General features: G+C 38.5%; 1 protein-coding gene across 5 annotated transcripts in view; it reads left to right on the top strand.

Annotated features, from left to right (window-relative positions):
• LOC110501594 (nck-associated protein 5) overlaps nucleotides 1-26,222 on the top strand; it is a 125,294-nt gene that overhangs the window by 16,185 nt on the left and 82,887 nt on the right. For 4 of the 5 annotated variants that reach the window (XR_002470225.2, XM_021579271.2, XM_021579269.2 and 1 more), the window contains exon 2: nucleotides 2,675-2,794. Coding sequence is in view for 4 of the 5 variants with exons in the window: in XM_021579271.2 (XP_021434946.2) it covers nucleotides 2,766-2,794 (29 nt within the window). In the remaining variant the exon portion in view is untranslated. Of the gene's footprint in view, nucleotides 1-1,929; nucleotides 1,990-2,674; nucleotides 2,795-26,222 lie in introns of those variants that run through there. The other variant, XM_021579268.2, reaches the window with a different exon arrangement.

The following is a 26,222-nucleotide window of genomic DNA, read 5'->3' as shown; positions in this document are numbered from 1 at the left end:
TTTTGCATGGGAACGCAACTCAAGGGCAGAATACATGGCACTTATCAACTAAGGCATTTAAAAAAAAAAAAGAGAATCCCCATTAGTCGACATCAATGGCGACAGCTAGTCTTACTCGGATCCGACAGAACTAAAGACATACAGACAAAAGACTTTACAATTTGCATGCATTCAAAAACATTAACATCTAGTGTGTGTGTGCATCTATTAGTTACTCGTACATGTCAGTACATACACACAAGTAGGTCACATGGGGGAGAGGCATTGTGCCGTGAGGTGTTGCTTTATTCATTTTTTGTAACCAGTTTTGCTATTCACTTGTATTATATAAGATGGGAGTTCCATGCACTCATGCCTCAGTAATACTTTATTTTTCCTTGAATTTGTTGTGGACATGGGACATAAAAAGGTAAATTCCAGGTCATTCATAATTGCATGTCAAAAGTTCATGCTCTTGGACTGAGCGCTACCTCTGCAGGGGATAATAGAGCAAAAAGATAATTGATAATGTTATGAGGCAACCTGTTATATAATGCCCCTACATAAGACTGCGTTTAATAACCAGTATAGTGCGTTTTCAGTGCATTTTTAAGACAAATATTTGTCCTTTATGTATATTTCCAATACACAGAACATCCATAACAGTGACAAACACAGACATAATGCTAATACAAGAAGAAACATGCTGGGATTAAATCAAACGTGTCACATGACATGGAGCCCCGAGGGTCTAGTAACTGATGGTGTTCACCACTAGATGGGAGTGGTGACCCAAGTTATAGTCAATATTGCCAGGCACCTGATCTTGGCAACGCAGAGACAGAAATTATACAAAATTGACATTCAAATGTATGTCTCGCACATTTGTAGTTAAACTGTAAAATGTTTTGGTAGATACTTCCAGAGATTAAATTGGTTCCTATCCAACAAAATTAAATCATTGCATAATTTTAAATTGCATACAGGTATAATGAAAATCTTTCACTCTGGGAAAGATTGAGTCAATGAACCAACATTTTACTGCAGTTAGCTCATACATACTATCACAGAGCTGACATTGTCTGGAACACACTAGGTTGTGTTACATGTGACTCATTGGTTTTGGATCTTTACAATTCTGTGATTGTTACATCCATTTTTGGACTTTTCAGTTAATGCTATATACCCATTTATTCTTGAAGAATATAACTTTTGAGGCCAGTTGAGAACAAGTCCTCATTTACATCTGCGACCTGGCCAAGATAAAGCAAAGCAAAGCAGTGCAACACACAACAACAGAGTTACACATGGAATAAACAAACGTACAGTCAACACAATAGCCACTTTAAACAATGCCAATTTATATAATGTTTACATACTCTACATTTATCATCTCATATGTATATATTGTACTCTATACCATCTACTGCATTCATATATTTTTATGTACATATTCTTATTCATTCCTTTACATTTAAGGTAGTTGTGAAATTGTTAGGTTAGATTACTTGTTAGATATTACTGCACAAGCATTTTGCTACACTCGTATTACATCTGCTAACCATATGTATGTGACAAATAAAATGTGATTTGATTTGACAATAGAAAAGTCTATATACAGTGTGTGCAACTGAGGTAAGATTAGGGAGATAAGGCAATAAATAGGCCATAGTTGCGAAATAATTACAATTTAGCAATTAAACACGAGTGATAGATGTGCAGAAGATGAACGTGCAAGTAGAGATACTGGGGTGCAAAGGAGAAATAAAATAAAATAACGATATGGGGATGAGGTAGTTGGATTGGTTATTTACAGATGGGCTATGTACAGGTGCAACGATCTGTAAGCTGCTCTGACAGCTGAAGCTTAAAGTTAGTAAGGGAGATATGAGTGATTTTTGAAATTTGTTCCAGTCATTTGCAGCAGAGAACTGAAAGGAAAGGCGACCAATGGAGGAATTGGCTTTGGGGTTGACCAGTGAAATATAACTGCTGGAGCGAGTGCTACAGGTGGGTGCTGCTATGGTGACCAGTGAGCTGAGATAAGGTGGAGCTTTACCTAGCAAAGACTTACAGATGACCTGGAGCCAGTGGGTTTGACAATGAATATGAAGCGAGGGCCAGCCAACGAGAGCATGCAGGTCGCAGTGGTGGGTAGTATATGGGGCTTTGGTGACAAAACGGATGGCACTGTGATAGACTGCATCCAATTTGCTGAGTAGAGTGTTGGGGGCTATTTTGTAAATGACATCACCGAAGTCAAGGAACGGTATGATAGTCAGTTTTACGAGGGTTTGTTTGGCAGCATGAGTGAAGGATGCTTTGTTGCGAAACAGGAAGCCGATTCTAGATTTAATTTTGGATTGGAGATGCTTAATGTGAGTCTGGAAGGAGAGTTTACTGTCTAACCAGTCACCTAGGTATTTGTAGTTGTCCACATATTCTAAGTCAGAACCGTCCAGAGTAGTGATGCTAGACGGGCGGGCAGGTGCGGGCAGCGATCGGTTGAAGAGCATGCTTTTAGTTTTACTTGTCATACCTTCAACCTGTAAACTATGGGGCTTTTACACATTTTTGTGGAGTTCATCTACAGTATCAACAGTTATTTTCTCATGTTGATGAAAAAAGTGAACATATGTAGCCTACTATATTTTTTCATTGTATTAAATTATTATACTATTCATTCCTCTTACAGCCTGAGCGATCCGAAAGTCTAGCCGGAGAACAAACAACATCTGGGCGTGGGGAGAGAGGACAGGGACGAGACTCAGCAAGGATATTAGCAGATGGTGTCACTACAACAACACTTTGTCAGGTACTGTAACGCAACTTCATATCCACCCACTCCACCTTAGGGAGCCATGCAGCATATATGTAAAGCAGTTAAATGATTTCCCTTCCCTTATGTGTGAGGGAATTACGCCTGTAACTTATAGATGGTAATATGGCAACTCAAACCACACCTCACCAACCCCCAAAACACCATGACAATCCACAACAAACTTACATCCATGACATTTACTGGTATGTTTGAGGAATTTCAGGTGGAAAAGATTGGAAGAATGGTACCAGAGGGGATGGCTGCCATATTACGGGCTCCTAACCAATTGTGTTATTTTGTGTTTTTTTTCCGCATTTATTTTGTACATTATGTTGATGCTACCGCCTCTTATGAATGTAAAGAGCTTCTGGATATCAGAACAGCGATTACTCACCTAACTGGCCGAATTGTTTTCTTTAATGAGTCTGACGCAAAGGATAAAGATTTCTTTTTTTTTAAGCTTGGCATTTAAGAAATAAATTGTGATGCATTTGTGACATGCAACAGGCTGGCAGGAGCACTCAGCATCTCAACAACACATCAACAACAGCATTTCAACAACATGTCTATACATTTCTTATTTAGGCTGTATAAAATTATCTGTAAAAAAATATGACTTACAATTAAGTAATTTTGAAACGAAAAATGCCTTATTAGGCTATACAGTCATTCTACATTGCCTTTGGTTAAGGATCATGCGGTGAGCTATGCATGCCTAGTTTGTTAATTTAGCCTAGAAGACGCCTTTACAGTATATTCCTATGCCCTAATCACAGTCAACACAAATCTATTTTGTATCAACAATAGCATGGAATCAATCAATCAATCAATCAAATGTATTTATAATGCCCTTCTTACATCAGCTGATGTCATAAAGTGCTGTACAGAAACCCGGCCTAAATCCCAAAACAGCAAGCAATGCAGGTGTAGAAGCACTGTTGTGGCTAGGAAAAACTCCCTAGAAAGGCCAGAGCCTAGGAAGAAACCTAGAGAGGAACCAGGCTATGAGGAGGTGGAGATTATAACAGAACATGGCCAAGATGTTCAAATGTTCATAGATAACCAGCAGGGTCAAATAATAATAATCACAGTGGTTGTCGAGGGTGCAATAGGTCAGCACCTCAGGAGTAAATGTCAGTTGACTTTTCATAGCCAATCATTCAGAGTATCTCTACCGCTCCTGCTGTCTCCAGAGAGTTGAAAACAGCATGTCCGGTGAACAGGTCAGGGTTCCAGAGCCACAGGCAGAACAGTTGAAACTGGAGCAGCAGCACAGCCAGGTGGACTGGGGACAGCAAGGAGTCATCAGGCCAGGTAGTCCTGAGGCATGGTCCTTAGGGCTCAGGTCCTCTGAGAGAGAGAAAGAAAGAACGAAAGAGAGAATGAGAGAAAGAAAGAGAGAGAGATAATTAGAGAGAGCATACTTAAATTCACACAGGACACCGGATAAGACCGGAAAAATTCTCCAGATATAACAGAATGGCCCTAGCCCCTCGACACAAACTACTGCAGCATAAATACTGGAGGCTGAGACAGGAGGGGTCAGGAGACACTGTGGCCCCGTCCGACGATACCCCAGGACAGGCCCAAACAGGCAGGACATAACCCCACCCACTTTGCCAAAGCACAGCCCCCAATAAAATAGAATAAATTAGAAAATTATAGTTATAGTTATATATATATAGTTATATATAGTTATAGTTAAAGTTATAAATGCGTACAGGCCTCATGATGATATGCAACTGCAATGTTAAAAAACAAATGGCCTTTTCTCTAAATTCATGTGTGATACTTCAGTTGGTTCTGTTGCGCTCTATTTTTACAGTCAATACACAACTTTAGCACTGTTTCAAACTTAGACTATGTATAGAAATAAAAATATATACGGTGCTGCAGCATGCACCCATTCGTTGTCATGCTCTGTTGTGGTATTAAAAAAATATATTCTGCTTGTCTCCAGTCATGTAAAATGCATAAAATGCGTTTATAAAAAACATGTAGTTTCTCAGACCGCAAATAAGGTGATAGATTCATGAGGGGCTTTTATTATAATGGAGATCTTTTCATGTCTACCCTTGTCCGGGGTGGTCTGCGAATCCACAAACTTCTGACTACTTTGCCATGTAATGCTTACGAAACAATGAACAGTTTCTGAAACTGCATAGGCCTATATAAGGCTCTGGTCTGTCCTAGGAGTGAGGGTAAATGGTAGGCATGTTCTCTGCTATCGACTTTGTGTTTTAATTATTACTTTGGGTCTAGAGAACGGTCGCTTGTTTTTTTCAAGGGTTCAGGGAGGGTCGGGTAAAATGATATTTTATTGAAGGGAGGGCCATCCATTTTGATTTCAGAGGTCCGATTTTCTCCTGGTATCAGTCAGTATAAATAACGTAAGCTACAACACATGCGAAAATGAAAAACAAAAATCTGAGTTTGCAAGTTTTTTGATAATTGACTTTAAAGGTAAAAAATAACCGAATTTGTATGATTATTTTTTGTTGTTGTTCACGTTTACATTTTAGCAGACGATCTTATCCAGAGGATCAATTAGGGTTAAGTGTCTTGCTCAATGGCATATTGGCAGATTGTTAATTAGTCAGCTCAGGGAATCTAACCAGCAACATATTGGTTACCGGCGCAATGCTCTTAAACCTCTAGGCTACTTGCCATCCTAATACTAATACTCAAGAAATAATTCAGTATTTTGACAACCCTGCTTATAAATTATATAAAACTCAACCGTTTATCTTTTCCAGTGACGAAGACATGGATGTCTCACAGCAGGGTGTGGTATGTAGAATGGATCAACTGTGAACACCTCTATCTTATAAATGTTTTGACATTCAGGTCCAAAAGGTAACTTTATGACCACTTCTATAAGAAAATATGTAGTTTAATTCAAATTAAAAAGGGGTGCGGACAATAAGTTATGGAAATCAAATGGAACAATCCCATGGCAACCTATACAGACTTCAGACAAGGTAACCCAACCCAAACACTGTCATAACCTATTCAACATATCACTTTTTTTTTTTTACTTGGCAAGTCAGTTAAGAACAAGTTCTTATTTTCAACGACAGCCTAGGACAGTGGGTTAACTGCCTTGTTCAGGTGCAGAACAACAGATTTTTACCTTGTCAGCTTGGGGATTCGATCTTGCAACCTTTCGGTTACAAATCCAACGCTCTAACCACTAGGCTACCTGCCACCCCATCCTGCTGATAATCCACCTTAATATCAAACTGTCTATCACCACAATAAACCTCTATGAAGCCACCCGCTGGGCACACACTGGTTGAATCAACGTTGTTTCCAAGTAATTTCAATGAAATTATGTTGAATCAACGTGGACTAGACATTTTTCAATGAACAACAAAGCCAGGTGTGAACACTTTTCTCCAAAACGTAATATGAAGTGTTAACCATTTGCAAAAAGCCGGCACTGCATTTATTTTATATCGTTCGCCTTCTCAGTGCATTAGAAAGGAAAATTAGACTGCTGTTGCTGCATTCTGTCCTACCAACTATTAGACCAGTGACAAGCATGCATGCTCCAAGGGTCCGATCCCATCTATGTGTGCGAGGTGTGAGATTAGGCTCAAATGATTTATGTCTATAAGTTAACTCACCCTGTTGAGCTCAAGATATTACACACATCACTCAGAAGCTTGCCACTGAGTAAAACCAAGCTAATTGGAAAAAATATTATTATTATCACATATTATTCTGTCATTGTAAGTAGTAGAGGAAAGTGGAACGATGTGTAGGCCTACAATGTAAACTGACATTAATTGTATGACCTATCAGTGACAAGCATATCATCAGGTGGATGTGGAGAATTAAAAAGTAGCCTTAGTATTTTAGATAGGCTAAATGGATATTATACACTCTATAGGGCCAAGTGACACATGATTTTAACTGGCTTTGAATGGACAACTTCAACATAAGGGGGTAACATAATTATATTGTAAATTGTATTTCTTCACACAATAGTGTTTATTGAGTAATTCTTCCCAAATTGCATAACATTTCTCAGATGGTGTATGATACTACACAGTAGAGCTTGCCGGTTTGTGCAATGTTGGTGATTTCAAAGCATGGAAAATGTAATATTTTATAAAGCACATCCAATCAACACATTCACTATTTTACATTCACATTCACTATCTTCATGACACTTGCTCCTCTGAACATGAACATCATATGGTATGTGTGAGAGAGATGTTTATGCTCCTTTTTAAATGATTTAATTTGGATTCATTGTTACGATTGTAGAGTACTAACGATTCAAGTATTTTAAATGGAGTGTGTAGAAATTCCAGGGAAATTAAAGTTCCATCCATAATTGTATTTCTCTAAAAAAAAAATACAGCAAATTTAAAAACTGATCCGGAAAAAAATTCAGAATAACATTTGGGATGTTGTAAAGCACTGTTACACTCCCACTGACATTAAACAATAAATATTATGACAGAACCAGAAAATCTATTACAGCAAATGCATTATGAGGTTGTGCTAATGAACATTGGGCCATATGTCATCAGTCAGATGGAAGTGAAACTCATTTAGCTATGAACAGTGGAGAAAATCTGTTGCGTTTGAGTTTTAGAACACCCACTCATTCAAGGGTTTTTCTTTATTTGTACTATTTTCTACATTGTGGAATAATAGTGAAGACATCAAAATTAAGAAATAACACATATGGAATCATGTAGTAACCAAAAAAGTGTTAAACAAATCCAAATATATTTTATATTTGAGATTCTTCAAAAAGCCACCCTTTAACTTGATAACAGCTTTGCACAATCTTGGCATTCTCTCAACCAGCTTCATGAGGTAGTCACCTGGAATGCATTTCAATTAAAACCTGTTAAAGATATGGCTGACTACTGCCCCCTTTGGAGCAATTGCGTGCCCATAGTAAACTGAAAAAAAAATGTCAAAAATTGCTAATATATGCATATAATAATTATTATTGGATAGAAAACACTCTAAAGCTTCTAAAACCGTTGGAATTATGTCTGTAAGTATAGCAGAACTCACAGGGCAGGCATTCTTCCAAACTAGTTTTGTGGTCATGAAAGTTGGAGCAACTTTGACGTCATCGCCCCCACCCTTCCCAACCACTTATGGATATGGGGACACTTTCTATGTCTTCCACTAGATGTCCTCATTCTGTAGAGCGTTTAATCGTTCAAATCCCGCGAGAATTGGCCCTATGGGAGTGATTTGAGTAAGTGCCGCGAGAAAAAACCTGTGCGTTAGGGCGCGAATTGGTCACAGCCATTCCTTTGTTCCAGTACTCAGAAGAAGGACAAACAATGACCGGTTGAATTGAAAATTGTTTTGTATGTCTATAACATCCTAAAGCTTGGTTTTGTACTTAGTTTGACCTGTTTAGTCAACATATAATATGTAATTTTGAAGTTTTGATGCGCAACTTTTCCGGACCAGAGGACATTTTGGGTGCATTTCAGCTGATGTTATTAGCAGTAGCTAATACAAAGACGCAAGACTTGAAACCAAACGATGTATTGGGTAAGTATGAACCTTTCCAGAACATTCTGAACGAAGACCATCGAAGGTAAGGGAATATTTATGCTGAAATCTGTGTTTCTGTTGACTCCAACATTACGGAGAAATGTAGCTTATATCTGAGCGCCGTCTCAGAATATTGAATAGTGTGCGATTTCTGTAACGTTAAAAATAAATGTAACAAAGCGATTGCATAAAGAAGCAGTGTATCTTTCTAACTATATGTAGAACATGTATATTTAGTCAAAGTTTATGATGTCTATTTACGTTATCTTGCGGCGCTACCTACATTTTCTGCGGACATTTTTGAGTATTTTCTGAACATGAATTCAATGTAAATGGACATTTATGGATATAAATGGCATATTATTGAAAAAAAAAAAAGTACTGTGTAACATGTCCTATTACTGTCACCTGATGAAGATTTTCAAAAGGTTAGTGAATGATTTATTTTTTAATCCTGCTTTTATAATTTTATATTTTCTGGGACAAAATGGCTGCCTCTTGTCTTGGTTTCGGTGGTGGTCTAATATAAATATGTGGTGTGTTTTCGCCGTAAAACATTTAAAAAATCTGACATGCTGGGTAGATGAACAAGGTGTTTATCTTTCATTTGAGCTATTGGACTTGTTAATGTGTGGAGGTTAAATATTTCTAAGAATATTTTTGCGTTCCATGCGCCACGGTTTGAGCTGAACGGGGGGGGGGGGGGGGGGGGGGGCGTTCCTCTAGGGGAACCCCTGGCGTCAACAGGTTTTAACAGGTGTGCCTTCTTAAAAGTTGATTTGTGGAATTTCTGTCCTTCTTAATAAGGCTAGGCGTCCCACTAAGCAGGACACCTGTCGACTACATCCGGTGAAATTCAAATTCAAATAAATAATCGTAATATTAAACATTTATGAACATACAAGTATCTAATATTGTTTACAAGCTTACATTCTTGTTAATCTAACTGCATTGTCCGATTTACAATAGGCTTTACAGCAAAAGCATCCCATGTGATTGTTTGAGAACGGCGCCCCACATCAACACATTTTTCAACAAGCACAGGCTTCATAAAATCACAAATAGCGATTAAATAAATTGCTTAACTTTTGAAAATCTTCCTCTGTTTGCAATCACAAGGGTCCCAGCTACAACATGAATGGTCGTTTTATTATATAAAATCCTTCTTTAAAAAATCCACTCATTCAACGTGCAGACAAAGGAGCCCAAAAAGCTACCGCTAAAACTTCGTTCAAACTATGTTTCTACCCAATCCGCAGGTATCCTAAAATGTAAATGAACTACAATATTTCATATGGAAAGAAGTATGTTCAATAGAAAAGTAAAATTATTAAGCGCATCCTCTTCATCGCGCACCTACAGACTGATATTGTACCGGGATTCTTTGTACAAAAACTCTAACTTCTTGCTCATTTTTGAAGAAACAAGCCTGAAACAATGAACAAAGGCTGTTGACATCTAGTGGAATTGCAACATGGGAGCTGGAATTACAAAGAACCCATAGCCCATTTCCATTATAAGAGCCTGGGAGCTAAAAACAAACAAATTCTGGACGGTTTTTCTTTAGATTTTCGCCTGCCATATCAATTGTTTCATAGTCTCATACATTATTTTAACATTTCTACAAACGTCAAAATGTTTTCTATCCAATGCTACCAATGATGTGCTTATCCTGGCTTCTGGGCCTGAGTAACAGGCAGTTTACTTTGGGTCAGTCAGGCGGAAATTCTGAAAAAAGGACTCTAGTCTGAAGAAGTTCTTAATGCATTTGAGCCAATCAGTTGTGTTGTGACAAGGTAGGGTGGGGTATACAGAAGATAGCCCTATTTGGTAAAAGACGAAGTCCATATTATGGCAAGAACAGCTCAAATAAGCAAAGAGAAATGACAGTCCAACCTTACTTTAATTAAGACATGGTCAGTCAATATGGAACATTTCAAGAACTTTGAAAGTTTCTTCAAGTGCAGTCACAAAAACCATCAAGCTCTATGATGAAACTGGCTGTCATATGAGGACCACCAGAGGAATAGAAGACCCAGAGTTACTTTTGCTGCAGAGGATACGTTCATTAGAGTTACCAGCCTCAGAACTTGCAGCCCAAATAAATGCTTCACAGAGTTCAAGTAACGGACACGTCTCAATATCAACTGTTCATAGGAGACTGTGTGAATCAGGCCTTCGTGGTTGAATTGCTGCAAAGTAACCACTATTAAAGGACATCAATAATAAGAAGAGACTTGCTTGGGACAAGAAACACAAGCAATGGACAATAGACTGGTGGAAATTTGTCCTTTGGTTTGAGTCCAAATTTGCGATTTTTGGTTCCAACTGCCTTGTCTTTGTGTGGGTGAATGGATGATCACCGCATGTGTATTTCCCACTGTAAAGCATGGAGGAGGAGGTGTTATGGTGTGGGGGTGCTTTGCTGGTGACACTGTCTGTGATTTATTTAGAAATCAAGGCACACTTAACCATCAAGGTTACCACAGCATTCTGCAGCGATACACCATCCCATCTGGTTTGCGCTTGGTGGGACTATCATTTGTTTTTCAACAGGTCAATGACCCAAAAAACACATCCAGGCTGTGTAAGGACTATTTGATAAAGAAGGAGAATGATGGAGTGCTGCATCAGATGACCTGGCCTCCACAATCCCCAAACCTCAACCAAGTTGAGATGGTTTGGGATGAGTCGGACCACAGAGTGAAGGAGAAGCAGCCAACAAGTGCTCAGCATATGTGTGAACTCCTTCAAGACTGTTGGAAAAGCATACCAGGTGAAGCTGGTTGAGAGAATGCCCTTTTTTGGTTACTATGTAATTCCATATGTGTTAATTCATAGTTTGATGTCTTCACTACATTATTCCACAATGTAGCAAATAGTAAAAATAAAGAAAAACCCTTGAATGAGCAGGTGTTCTAAAAGTAGTGTAGTGTACCTCTCCCTTAGGCTCAATGCCATTGGGCATTGAGCCTAAGCGAGAGGTGCGAGTAGTATGCACCAGATCTCCAGTGCTCTCACCCACAGCTCGGTTCAACCTGTGCCTGCACTCTGGATGGTTCAGGCTAAAGTGGTCAATTGTCTTCAATAACTTACTTTAACAACTGAAGAACAAGTTCACTTTTATCTCAAATGACATAATAATTCACAAGGTAGTGTGGGCATTGAGCCTAAGGTAGTAGATATAGAATTATGTTATTATAGCCTGAAAAAAAAGGTCTGCTTTTTGTTAGAGTTCCTTAATTGGGTTCCAACTCTGGTTTGAGGACAGACAGAGATAGCTGTAGCGGTAATGCTATTTTTTAGTCATTTAAAAATCAGACATTTTACAACTATGAACAGGAATAAACCCAGTTTAACAGGCACACAAAGGATTGCTCCCCCACAAAAGTAAATGAGGTGTTGGCCTACAGAAAGTTTGTTTGGCCTAATTGAGGCGTATCCAAACAACTAAACTGCAAACAACTTTACAGACCTAAACTACAAACGCACTTTTGCAAAATTAACTAACACTATCACAATTTAAGTTACAGTACATGTTACAAAATCAGCTAACTTTGTCAAAATATAATATTTAAAAATCAAATTAGAAGGTAATCTCACCACTCATTAGATAATGGCTAAAACAAATACTAACTATAACCATCAATAGGCCAACTTTTTCTGTGGAAAAGAGTAAATGGAATAAGATGGTAATGAAACATTTAATAGAAGTGAGACTATTCTTAATCCCTGAATAAAGATCCAATATTTCCCAAATAGTTTCCTTCACAGTGTTCAAGTAATCGAGAAAACTGCAAGTGCTTACATAACCATTAGACTTTTCCAATTTAATGAGGGGAATCCGTGTCTGTTGTGTGGGTGGCACAGCACCCACCATCGACCATGTACCATTTAAGGTGAAGATTTCACGTTCTGACCTTAGTTACTTTGTTATGTATTTGTGTTAGGTTGGTCAGGGCGTGAGTTGGGGTGGGCAGTCTATGTTCCTTTTTCTAGGTTGTTATATTTCTATGTGTTTGGCCTAGTATGGTTCTCAATCAGAGGCAGGTGTCATTCGTTGTCTCTGATTGAGAATCATACTTAGGTAGGCTGTTTTCCCCATTTTGGTTGTGGGTGTTTAATTTCTGTTTAGTGTCTGTTCACCTGGCAGAACTGTTTTGTTTTCTCTTCGTTATTATTTTGTGTAGTGTTCAGTTTGTTCAATTAAAACACGACGAACACTTACCATGCTGTACTTTTGTCCTCCTATCCTTCCACCAACGAGAAGTGTTACAGAAGAACTTAAACTTCTGTGATTTAATCTTATCCATGCATTTTTTAAGGTGGATTTTCCTCATGAGCTACTGCCAATGTGTGTAAGTGATCTTATGACTTCACAATAGACTCATTATGTGAAAGCCAGGGTAGATAGAGCTCACCAAAAGGCCAACAATGAAAACACAGTTAAAGCACTGTGTGACCAGGCTGTGTTTTTGAATCTTGGTCAAGATAAGGCATGAGGTCGACCTGCGTGACCCCAATTCATGAAGAAACAAGCACCTGATTGTTTTCCTGTCTCTAAGGTGATTTGTAGCTGTCATGTTTTGATGCTGTCACTATTAGAGGCACATATAACAGTAATGGAGTAAAACATTTTAATAATAATTGAACAGGGTGCTGTACTAGGACCATGCAAGCCAGGTATGTTACTACCTGCCTCCTATCCTATATGTGTGACAGTAGGCCAGCTATATGTCTGTGTGAATTTGTTTGTGCTTTTACATGTGTACATTGTCTCTCTGGCAGTCCCCCAATCCCTTTGCCTTCCGTCTGCCTGCCTGACTGCCTGTCTGAACTGTCCATCTGCCTGGAAAGATGACATATCATATAGCCTAGTTTCATGTACTCAATGAAAACAAAGCAATTGTTGTAATGATAACTGTGATTAGGTGGTATCTTAGCAACATTTCTATAGTGTGTCATGCATGCTTGTTAAAAGCAGTGAGCAGTTCTGATATTTTTTAACTGTAAGAAATGTAAGTCCTGTATGAGGAAAATAATAACATAGTTAGGGTAAGAGGCCGACGACCCATTTTTTCGAAATGCCCACTCATACACACGAAATACAAACTGACTCCCAGATACAATATGGATCTGAGGAATCTGTGCACCATGTTTGTAGCGTTATTTAGAGGGAACAACAACGTCCCTGAAATTGGATTGGAAAAACAGCAGGGGGTGAGTGGTTGAATGTGTGTGAGAAGAAGAGTCTAAAGCAAGGTTTTATTTATATTAAAGATAAAGAATAGTTTGGTTTAAGAATATGCCATTTTATATGAATTGCAATGAATGAAGTGAGACAGAGCTGAAATGTAATGAGATGGCGATATAATGAATGAGACATTGCTTTGATGTTCTGAGGATCATACTATATGTGTTTGAATAACGGGGCTGAGATGTAGTGAGACAAAGCTGTGATAAATGCAGCATTAGAAGAAAGGACATCTTCAAATATAAGAAACTGGAACACAAAAGTAGTAAAAAGTCCAAAGTTGGGTTGGCACGGTAAGGATAAAAACACAGCAAACAGAGGACATAGAAGGCACGGTTTGTGGGGCAAGTATGGTTGTGGTGGAATTTTGTGCAGATATGGGATATACATTTTAAAATAAATTACAAATATAGTCTATTTATTGTCCTATCACGATGGAACCGTCCCCAACCCAATACCCTAAACACCGAACCTTAGTGACCCACACACTAAGGAGAAGTCCTTCACTGTTTTATAGGCCTACTGAAAGTATCCTATAGACAACCAAGACAGAAAGATAAATTGCGTTCAGAGACCCACTAAAGCAGCACCGTCCCCTCAAGAGTTTGAGGTTGCCTCATCAAAGCCCCCGGGTGAATGAGCATAATTGTCAAGGAATTTCTCAAAGCTGCTTAATGAGAACCTTGACAACCTTTTACTTAAGTGGTGGGAATTCCAGGGGAGACCTCATCCCAGGTAATGGCAGTGCTGGCAACACTAGCTGCAGTAACACATGGGGAGAGGGTCAAACTCGGACAATCAGAGAGGGAGCAAATTATTGTGGCCCGGTCGGCACAAAATAATCAAAAGGTTTGACTGCCCAGAGATGCTTGGGAAAATGGTCACAACGGGGGACCAGCGTGTGTGTGTTTCAGGGGAAAGGGGTGTTTCTGTGCTCCTTCAGCTAGGACTTGACATTGGTTAACTTGTTATGGCTGTGTCATCAACAACCGCTGAATAGCATAGTGCTACATTCAATAAATATTACTACAAATATTTATATTCATGAAATCACAAGTGCAATATAGGAAAACACAGCTTAGCCTTTTCTTAATCCACCTGTCGTGTCAGATTTTGAAATTATGCTTTACAGCGAAAGCAATCCAAGCGTTTGTGTAAGTTTATCGATCGTACGACAAAACATTAAGTACACTTAGCATCAGGAAGCTTAGTCACGAAAATCAGAAAAGCAATCAAATTAATCCTTTACCTTTGATGATCTTCGGATGTTTTCACTCACGAGACTCCCAGTTACACAACAAAAGTTCCTTTTGTTCCATAAAGATTATTTTTATATCCAAAATACCTCCGTTTGTTTGTCCCGTTATGTTCAGAAATCTACAGGAAAGAGCGGTCACGACAACGCAGACGAAAATTCCAAATAGTTTCCATAATGTCCACAGAAACATGTCAAATGTTTTTTATAATCAATCCTCAGGTTGTTTTTAAAATATATAATCGATAATATATCAACCGCAAATGTCTTTCACAGTAGGAGAGGGAAAAGCAATGGCTGCCCAAACTCTGTTGCGTGAGCAAAACTAATGTGACCACTTGAAGCGATGTTATCGTTCTGGCTCATTTTTCAAAATAAAAGCCTTAAACTATGTCTGAAGACTGTTGACACCTTGAGGAAGCGATAGGAAAAGGAATCTGGTTCATATCCCTTTAAATCCAGCAAAGGGAGGCTATGGAACATGGAGTTTTCTAAATAGAAGCCACTTCCTGTTTTGATTTTCCTCAGGGTTTCGCATGCAATATCAGTTCTGTTATACTCACAGACAATATTTTGACATTTTTGGAAACATTAGTGTTTTCTTTCCTATACTAATAATAATATGCATATATTAGCAACTGCGACTGAGGAGCTGGCCATTTACAATGGGCACCTTTTTATTCAAGCTACTCAATACTGCCCCTGCAGCCATATGAAGTAAAGCAAATCTCCCCATTCTTGCTAAATTTTGCATGCCTCCTCAAACAGCTACAACTGTATATGCATTTGCGCATCAAGTATTTTCTTGAGTTTGGCTCGGAGATGGAACAACTGTTGAACATCTGAGCTTGTGGTTGTTTGAGGGGGAACGGTGGGGAGAGTGTGTGTATGTATCCCACATCTGTTGCTAAGGGGTAATGATGTTAGGTAAAGTATAGGATGAATTACAATAACTGTTTCACAAAATATTAATTGCTTGCCAAACAGTTGTTTTTGTAATGCCGGTCCTAATTATAGGTAACAATCCTTTGTATGAAGTGCCTACATTATTACGCATATTATTAGTTAGTTGTGGATATGTTTTATTATTACTGTTATTAGTTTTTTTACCTTTATTTAACTAGGCAAGTCAGTTAGGAACAAATTCTTATTTTCAATGACGGCCTAGAAACAGTGGGTTAACTGCCTTGTTCAGGGGCAGAAAGACATATTTTTTACCTTTTCAGCTCGAGGATTCAATCTTGTAACCTTTCAGTTACTAGTTCAATGCTCTAACCACTAGGCTACCTGCCGCCCCAACAATTGAATTAAGATGTGCAATATATACAGTGGGGCAAAAAAGTATTTAGTCAGCCACCAATTGTGCAAGTTCTCCCACTTAAAAAGATGAGAGAGGCCTGTAATTTTCATCATATGTACATTTCAACGATGACAGACAAAAATCCAGAAAATCACATTGTAGGATTTTTAATGAATTTATTTGCAAATTATGGTGGAAAATAAATATTTGGTCAATAACAAAAGTTTATCTCAATACTTTATATACCCTTTGTTGGCAATGACAGAGGTCAAACATTTTCTGTAAGTCTTCACAAGTCTTCACACACTGTTGCTGGTATTTTGGCCCATTCCTCCATGCAGATCTCCTCTAGAGCAGTGATGTTTTGGGGCTGTTGCTGGGCAACATGGACTTTCAACTCCCTCCAAAGATTTTCTATGGGGTTGAGATCTGGAGACTGGCTAGGCCACTCCAGGACCTTGAAATGCTTTTTACGAAGCCACTCCGTTGCCCGGGCAGTGTGTTTGGGATCATTGTCATGCTGAAAGACCCAGCCACGTTTCATCTTCAATGCCCTTGCTGATGGAAGGAGGTTTTCACTCAAAATCTCACGATACACGGCCCCATTCATTCTTTCCTTTACACGGATCAGTCGTCCTGGTCCCTTTGCAGAAAAACAGCCCCAAAGCATGATGTTTCCACCCCCATGCTTCACAGTAGGTATGGTGTTCTTTGGATGCAACTCAGCATTCTTTGTCCTCCAAACACGACGAGTTGAGTTTTTACCAAAAATATATATTTTGGTTTCATCTGACCATATGACATTCTCCCAATCTTCTTCTGGATCATCCAAATGCTCTCTAGCACACTTCAGACGGGCCTGAACATGTACTGGCTTAAGCAGGGGGACACGTCGGGCACTGCAGGATTTGAGTCCTTGGCGGCGTAGTGTGTTACTGATGGTAGGCTTTGTTACTTTGGTCCCAGCTCTCTGCAGGTCATTCACTAGGTGTGGTTCTGGGATTTTTGCTCACTGTTCTTGTGATCATTTTGACCCCACAGGGTGAGATCTTGCGTGGAGCCCCAGATCGAGGGAGATTATCAGTGGTCTTGTATGTCTTCCATTTCCTAATTATTGCTCCCACAGTTGATTTCTTCAAACCAAGCTGCTTACCTATTGCAGATTCAGTCTTCCCAGCCTGGTGCAGGTCTACAATTGTTTCTGGTGTCCTTTGACAGCTCTTTGGTCTTGGCCATAGTGGAGTTTGGAGTGTGGCTGTTTGAGGTTGTGGACAGGTGTCTTTTATACTGATAACAAGTTCAAACAGGTGCCATTAATACAGGTAAGTGGAGTGGAGGACAGAGGAGCCTCTTAAAGAAGGTCTGTGAGAGCCAGATATCTTGCTTGTTTGTAGGTGACCAAATACTTATTTTCCATCATAATTTGCAAATAAATTCATTAAAAGTCATACAATGTGATTTATTTATTTATTTTTCTCATTTTGTCTGTCATAGTTGAAGTGTACCTATGATGAAAATTACAGGCCTCTCATCTTTTTAAGTGGGAGAACTTGCACAATTGGTGGCTGACTAAATACTTTTTTGCCCCACTGTATATATAAATATGCTTTTTGGTGTTAATCTGCATTTGTTCTGTCGGTGGCACTGTGTGCTCTTTTTAAAGGATGGGTCTCAGTCTCTCAAAGGCCCAAGGATCCAGGTGGACAGGGGTGGACTGCCAGTCACTAGGATGACATCCCAACTTGGGATGGGGGAAGGTTTTAGTGGGTGGAATAGTGAGAACAGTTTACTCAGTAGCAGTGCAAATATCATGATACAGCTGTATGGACACTCAATCATCATGGTACTTAAAAAAAAAATTAACAAACATATATTACGATAAATATATTTGAAACTTGTATCTCATTATGGTAAATGGAGAATAAGTGTAGCCAGTTATAATTGTAATGGCTTAGCAGACAATAAGAAAAGATGATCAGTATTTACCTCGCTAAAAGAGAAGGCATTAAATATCTATTGTTTACAGTAAACTCATTCAACAATTTTAGATGGAGTTGTATGGGAAAAGGACTTGGGGGGGGGGGGGGGGGGGGGGGTGATATATAATTCTCCCATGGGCAAAGAAACTCAAAAGTTGTGATGCTATTAATTAACAATAATTTATCCGAATGTGCAAATACTCCAAACAGATCGACAAGGTAGATTGGATCTTTTGAATATGTTATTAGACCATAAACAGATTTGGCTCATTAATCTGTACGGTCCAAATAATGATGATCCATGCTTCTTTGAAAACATATATAATAACTTATCAAGCCTACAATCAATGATGGCGGTGATACAATCTTCGGCAAAATCATTCGCAAGGAGATTCCTGCAAAAATATTTTTGGAAGATTCTACTATTATGGTGGGAGATTATAATACAGTTTTAAATACCTCAATGGGTGGTAAAGGAAATCACATTACAAACTACAGTATCACCCTCATGCATTTAAGGAAATCATGAATATCATGGATATATTGGAACTAGTGGATATATGGAGGCTTAAATATCCTGACCTAGTGAGATATACATGAGGGAGGCTCAGTCAAGCTAGTCGTCTTAACTACTTTCTTATGTCATTCTCGCTGGCACCAAAAGTTTTAAAAAGTGTTGATACGGGACTAAATGCGCTAGGACCATCCAGTAATTGATATATACATTACTCGGACAGAATTGCCACGTGGACGAGGATGTTGGAAATTGAATCAAAGCCTATTGGATGACAACTTGTTATTGACCAGGACAGACGCATTTATAACTGACCTTTTCCAACATGACATAGGTACAGCAGATCACCTTATTCTATGGGAGCTTTTATATGTGCCTTTAGAGGCCAATGCAATACTCATCTTTTAAACCAAAGCAATTTAGGTCAAAAGAGTTCATATTAACAAAGGAAATAGAGAGACTAACAGTACAGATAGCAATAAAAACTGTACCATAGAGGCAGTGAATAACTTATAGGAAAAACAAAAAGAATGGGAGGAACTTATTCAAGAAAGATCAAGTGTAATATATTATAAAAAAATAAAGTGAACTGGATGGAATTTTGGAAAAAATGCACCAAATTCTTTTTAATCTTCAACATAGAAATGCTATCAAAAATAATTTACTATAACCTGTTACAAAGGATGGAGTCACCCATGATTCACCAACCATATTTTGAAAGAGGAAGCAAAGTACTTTAAATGTAGGTTCTCATTACAGTTTACTCCATCTCCACTAACCAAAGTTAATTGTAAAGATTTGTTTTCTATTCATAATGTAAAATGAACAGCTGTACAGAAAGACTCATGTGAACGCCAAATTACAGGTGAGGAACTTGATACAATTAAAACCTTTAAGGCTGGGGAAAACTCCAGGGCTGGATGGCATACCAGTGGAAGTATACCAAACCTTTTTTCATGTACTCAGAGGACCATTATTAAGTTTTAACCACTCCTATAAAAATGGTAGATTATCCAATACTCAACAAGAAGGTCTGATACCCCCCCCCCCCAAAAAAAAATTGGAGGCTCCTTAGACTTAGTGCATAGAATTATAAAGCTACTGTACGATATTTTTCATCCCTTTCAGAAAGCTTTTTTACATGGATGATACATTGGAGAGAATATAAGACAAGTAGTGGAAACACTAGAACACTATGAAAAATCTGGTAAACCAGGATTAGTAGACAAAGCTGTCGTTGAAAAGGCTTTTGATGAAGTATGCCTGGACTTTAAATATAAATGCCTGGAATATTTCCATTTTGGAGAATCTATTATACAATGGGTTAAAGTTATGTATAGTAACACCCCGCTCCGGCAGGTATATTTCACTGGTCATCCCCAAAGCCATATTTATTATGGCCATCGAAATGTTAGCTATTAAAATCAGAACAATAATATCAAGGAGCTAGAAATCCAGGGTTTAAAAACAAAGGTGTCATTGTATGCTGATGTTTTCTTTTAAATCGACAATTTGGATCCCTCCAAAGCCTCGTAGAGGATCTAGATAATTGTTCTAAACTCTCTGAATTACAACCAAATGGTGTTTACTATACTGTACTGTATTACATGTTGGATCATTACCATGTAGTTTACCAATAAAATGGTCTGATGGTGAAGTGGACTTGGTATTCATATCCCAAAAGAAAAAAATGGTCTCACTACAATACATTTTAATAGAAAGTTAGCAGAAATAGATCTTGCTACCAAGGAAAGGAAAATACCTATTTGTGGAAAAATCACCCTAATTTAATGCTTTAGTCATATCCCAGTTTATCAATTTGCTTATGGCCCTGCCAACACCTAATTACTTGTTTTTAAAATTATACTGAACAAAAATATAAATTCAACATTCAACAATTTCAACGATTTTGCTGAGTTACTCTTCATATAAGGAAATAAGTCAATTGAAATAAATTCATTAGGCCCTAATCTATGGATTTCACATGACTGGGCAGGGGCACAGCCATTTTTTTCACCTTTATTTAACCAGGTAGGCTAGTTGAGAACAAGTTCTCATTTACAACTGCGACCCGGCCAAGATAATGCATAGCAGTGTGAACAGACAACAACACAGAGTTACACATGGAGTAAATAGAGTCTATATACATTGTGTGCAAAAGGCAGGAGGAGGTAGGCGAATAATTACAATTTAGCAGATTAAACACTGGAGTGATAAATGATCAGATGGTCATGTGCAGGTAGAGATACTGGTGTGCAAAAGAGCAGAAAAGTAAATAAATAAAAACAGTATGGGGATGAGGTAGGTAAATTGGGTGGGTTATTTACCGATGGACTATGTACAGCTGCAGCGATCGGTTAGCTGCTCAGATAGCAGATGTTTAAAGTTGGTGAGGGAGATAAAAGTCTCCAACTTCAGCGATTTTTGCAATTCGTTCCAGTCACAGGCAGCAGAGAACTGGAAGGAAAGGCGACCAAATGAGGTGTTGGCTTTGGGGATGATCAGTGAGATACACCTGCTGGAGCGCGTGCTACGGGTGGGTGTTGCCATCGTGACCAGTAAACTGAGATAAGGATGACTTGGAGCCAGTGAGTCTGGCGACTAATATGTAGCGAGGATAGGGTCGATGAAGAGCCATGAGTGGACCTGGGAGGGCATAGGCCCACCCACTGGGGAGCCAGGCCCAGCCAATCAGAATGAGTTGTTCCTCACAAAAGGGCTTTATTACAGACAGAAATACTAATCAGTTTAATCAGCTGTTCGGGCAACTGGTCTCAGATGATCCTGCAGCTGAATAAGCCAGATGTGGAGGTCCTGGGGTGGAGGGGTTACACGTGGTCTGCGGTTGTGAGGTTGGTTGGACACACTGCCAAATTCTGTAATATGACGTTGCAGGAGGTTTATGGTAGAGTGTACATTGGTGTACATTCCTGCAGTCAGCATGCTAATTGCACCCTGCCTCAAAACTTGAGACATCTGTGGCATTTTTTTTGTGAGACATGACATTTACATTGTAGTCATTTAGCAGACGCTCTTATCCAGAGCGGCTTACAGTAGCGAGTAGATACATCTTTGTACTTTTTCTGGTACTGGTCCCCTGTGGGAATCGAACCCACAACCCTGGCGTTGCAAGTGCTATGCTGTACCAACTGAGTCACTGAGCCAAAACTGCGCATTTTAGAGTGGCCTTGTGTTGTCCCCAGCACAAGGTGCACCTGTGTAATTACCACACTGTTTAATGATATGCCACAACTGTCAGGTGGATGGATTATCTTGGAAAAGGAGAAATGCTCACTAACAGGGATGTAAACAAATTTGTGCACACATTTTGAGATAAATAAGCTTTTTGTGCATATGGAAAATATCTGTGATATTTTATTTCAGCTCATGAAACATTGGACCAATACTTTGTTTACATGTTGCGTTTAAATTTTTGTTCAGTGTATATGAGCAAAACATATTCTATTTTATTTGGAATGGTAAGCCAGACAAAATTAAACTGGCCTATTTATATAATGAATATGAATTCGGAGGGCAGAAATGATTAAATATTAAAGCATTAGTGAAGACATCACAACTCACTAAAGGCTTCAGTCATACAAAAGCTATACTTAAATCCGAACTGGTTCTCTAGCAAATAAGTAAGAATGGCTCACCCCATGCTCAATAATGACCCTTTCCCTTATTCAGATTGCTGCAACCATTTATTTTGGTTATTTGAAAATGAAATAATCTCCAAAATGTAGCCATTTTTAAAACAAGCCATAGAAAACTGGTTGCAATTTCAGTTTAATCCACCAATAAAGATAGAACAAATATTATGGTTAAACTCAAACATACTAATTGATCAAATAAACTATTTTTGGAAAAACTGTTTTAAAAACGGTATAATCTTTGTAAATGAAATCATAAACACGACGGGTGGAGTTATGTCACACATGCAGTGAACAAAAATATATGGACATGTCTACTCTATCCAAAATTACAACCAACTAATTACAGCATTACTGCAAAAATGGAAGAGGCAAGTGGAAGGGGGGGAAAGTAAGGAACTTGTCTGTCTTCCCTGTGTTAAAGACTGAAATGGTTAAAGAAAATTGTGACAGATAAAAAGGAAAGCAGTTTAATTTAAGGACAAAAAAAATACAGATTTGCAATAGATTGCTAAATAGTTGGGAAGAGATTTTCAACGTACCGATTCCATGGCGCATGATTTATGAACTGATACACAAAACAACGCTGGATTCAAGTCTTAGTTTTTCAAAATTAAATTATTATACAAAATTCTTGCAACAAACAGAATGTTTTATATATTGGGGATACAAGCATCCCAGCACTGCAGAATTTGCTATGAAGAGACCCGAATCATTAGATAATTTATTTTGGTACTGTCCAAGCTTGTTTTTGGTCTCAGGTTCAGGAATGGCTGAAGAATTGCAACATTTACCTGGAGTTAACTCTACAAAGAACACTGCTGGGTGATCTGAAAAGTCATAGTCAATCGATAATTTTTTTTTGCTAAGAGTATTATTATATTATTTATCTTTAATGTAAAAACCTACAGAAACTATGAGAATAGAAAGGTTCAGAACTTTTCTGAAACATCAAAGCTCAGTTGAAAAATATATGGCAAATTGAAATCAAAACTGGATGGTCTTCAGAGACAGATAGCTGAAGGACGGGACTAAAAACAAACAAAAGATAACTCATGTAAAATATACTGTGTCTGTAAAATGTATATAGTATGTACTGTATAAGCTGGAAGGAGACGCATAAGTGTTGTCCAATAGTTTACCCCTTTAGGGGAGGGGTGATAGGGTTCAGGACAAATAAAGGAAAATATATTCTAAAAAAAGATATACAGTGCCAGTCAAAAGTTTGGACACACCTACTCATTCAAGGGTTTTTCTTTCTTTTTACTTTTTTCTACATTGTATAATATTAGTGAAGACATCAAAACTATGAAATAACACATATGGAATCATGCAGTAAACAAAAAAGTTTTTGTATTTTATATTTGAGATTCTTCGAAGTAGCCACCCTTTAACTTGATGACAGCTTTGCACACTCTTGGCATTCGCTCAACCACCTTCACCTGGAATGCTTTTCCCACAGTCTTGAAGGAGTTTCCATGTATGCTGAGCACTTCTTTTCCTTCACTGCGGTCCAACTCATCCCAAACCATCTCAATTGGGTTGAGGTCAGGTGATTGTGGAGGCCAGGCCATCTGATGCAGCACTCCATCACTCTCCTTCTTGGTCAAATAGCCCTTACACAGCCTAGAGGTGTGTTGGGTCATTGTCTTGTTGAAAAATAAATGATAGTCCCACTAAGCGCAAACCAGATGGGATGTTGTATCGCAGCAAAATACTGTGGTTACCATGCTGGTTAAGTGTGCCTTGGATTCTAAATAAATCAGACAATGTCATCAGCAAAGCACCCCCACACCATAACACCTCCTCCTCCATACTTCATGGTGGGAACCACACATGCAGAGATCGTCCGTTCACCTTCTCTGCGTCTCACAAAGACACGGCGGTTGGAACCAAAAATCTCAAATTTGAACTCATCAGACGAAAGGTCAGATTTCCACTGGTCTAATGCCCATTGCTCGTATTTCTTGGTGCAAGCAAGTTTATTTTTCTTATTGGTGTCCTTCAGTAGTGGCTTCTTTGCAGCAATTCGACCATGAAGGTCTGATTCACGCCGTCTCTGAACAGTTGATGTTGAGATGTGTATGTTAATTGATCTCTGTGAAGCATTTATTTGGGCTGCAATTTCTGAGGCTGGTAACTCTAATGAACTTAAACTCTGGGTCTTCCTTTCCTGTGGCGGTCCTCATGAGAGCCAGTTTCATCATAGCGCTTGATGGTTTTTGCAACTACATTTGAAGAAACTTTCAAAGTTCTTGAAATGTTCCTGATTGACTGACCTTCATGTAATGATGGACTGTTGTTTCTCTTATTTGAGCTGTTCTTACCATAATATGGACTTGGACTTTCACCAAATAGGGCTATCTTCTGTATACCACCCCTACCTTGTCACAACACAACTGATTGGCTCAAACACATTAAGAAGGAAAGAAATTCTGCAAATTAACTTTTAAGAAGGCACACCTGTTAATTGAAATGCATTCCAGGTGACTACCTCATGAAGCTGGTTGGGAGAATCCCAAGAGTGTGCAAAGCTGTCATCAAGGCAAAGGGTGGCTACTTTGAAGCATCTCCAATATAAAATATATTTTGAATTGTTTAACACTTTTTTGGTAACTACATGATTCCATGTGTTATTTCATAGTTTTGCTGTTTCTTCACAATTATTCTACTATGTAGAAAATAGTAAAAATAAAGAAAAACCCTTGAAGGAGTGGGTGTGTCCAAACTTTTGACTGGTACAGTATATTTATAAAAAAATATATATGTGGGATTGGAAATAATGCAGACAATTACATTGATAGAAGCCACAATCTATTTGCACTATTAAAGCTGATCCACCCCAAAAAACTAAAACGCTGTGATAAATGGAATAGCACTGAGATGGGGATATGAATGATATTCTGAATGAGACATAGCTGATGTAGTGAAACTGGTATGGAATACATTGATTGAAACAGTGATATCTGTGAATGAAACAGTGATGTGAAACTTTGTGACACAAAGCACCAGGCTGCCATAGGTTAGCCCGAGTGTCAAGGTCAGTCAGTGTGACAAGTGAATGGAGAGCAGAAAAAGGGGGGATGGAGTGTCCAGTATGACGGTTAGACAAGCTCTGAGAAGAGGGGCTCCCTCAGCAGGGTTGAGAAGAGGTTATGGCTAAACGTCATGGTAAGAAATCAATGAGGGAGAGCAGTGTGAAAAGTATTTTAGTAAAGTACAGTATTATGTAAACCTTTGATACAGCTCAGCAATTTCTATGCTTATGTAACCACAAAATATCACACAGTGAATCTGTTGTTCTTAATACTTTTCTCTAATAAATACATAGAATTAAATGTATCTATTAGGATAAAGTACTATGAAACTACAACTGTGTAGCATTGTTGCATTAATGAATTTCGTTACTTTCCTTTTGTTTTATTTATTTCAATCCTTCATTTCTTTCTAGCTAAAATTCATGGAATTTGTTTGTAATTTCCTCCTAGTCAAGCATACTGTTAGTGGCCTCACTCCTCCTTTTCATTTGCTGGGTGGGTTTCAGGTCAGTGACAGTGTTAATTTCCAATATCCAAGACCCTCTCTGAAAGTGTTGCCTAGCAAGACTGTCAAAGGCCTGGTCACAGTTAGCTGGGTTGGACTAATATCCGTGCCACATGCATTAAGCAGAGAAGGGTTGCTATGGAAATGACTGGGCAAAATGTCACTGAGTACAGCGTTATGGGAAACACGGTCAGTGTCTCTCAAACATCCATTGTTCTAAGGGAAAGCAATTATAAATCAGCAAACAAGGATCTGCCAGTTTAATGAGGAGTAAGAGTGCAAATGTCAGCTAGCATGATGGTTGTTTGCAAAGGTTACTAACTGATGGGCAAAGCATTCACCAGTAGAGAAATTTAAAGCATGGATACAATGGGCGACTGATG

Source organism: Oncorhynchus mykiss, chromosome 22, assembly GCF_013265735.2.
Source record: "Oncorhynchus mykiss isolate Arlee chromosome 22, USDA_OmykA_1.1, whole genome shotgun sequence".
NCBI lineage: Eukaryota > Metazoa > Chordata > Actinopteri > Salmoniformes > Salmonidae > Oncorhynchus > Oncorhynchus mykiss.
Note: the sequence above shows the minus strand (reverse complement) of the source record. Positions and strands in the feature narration are given on the sequence as shown.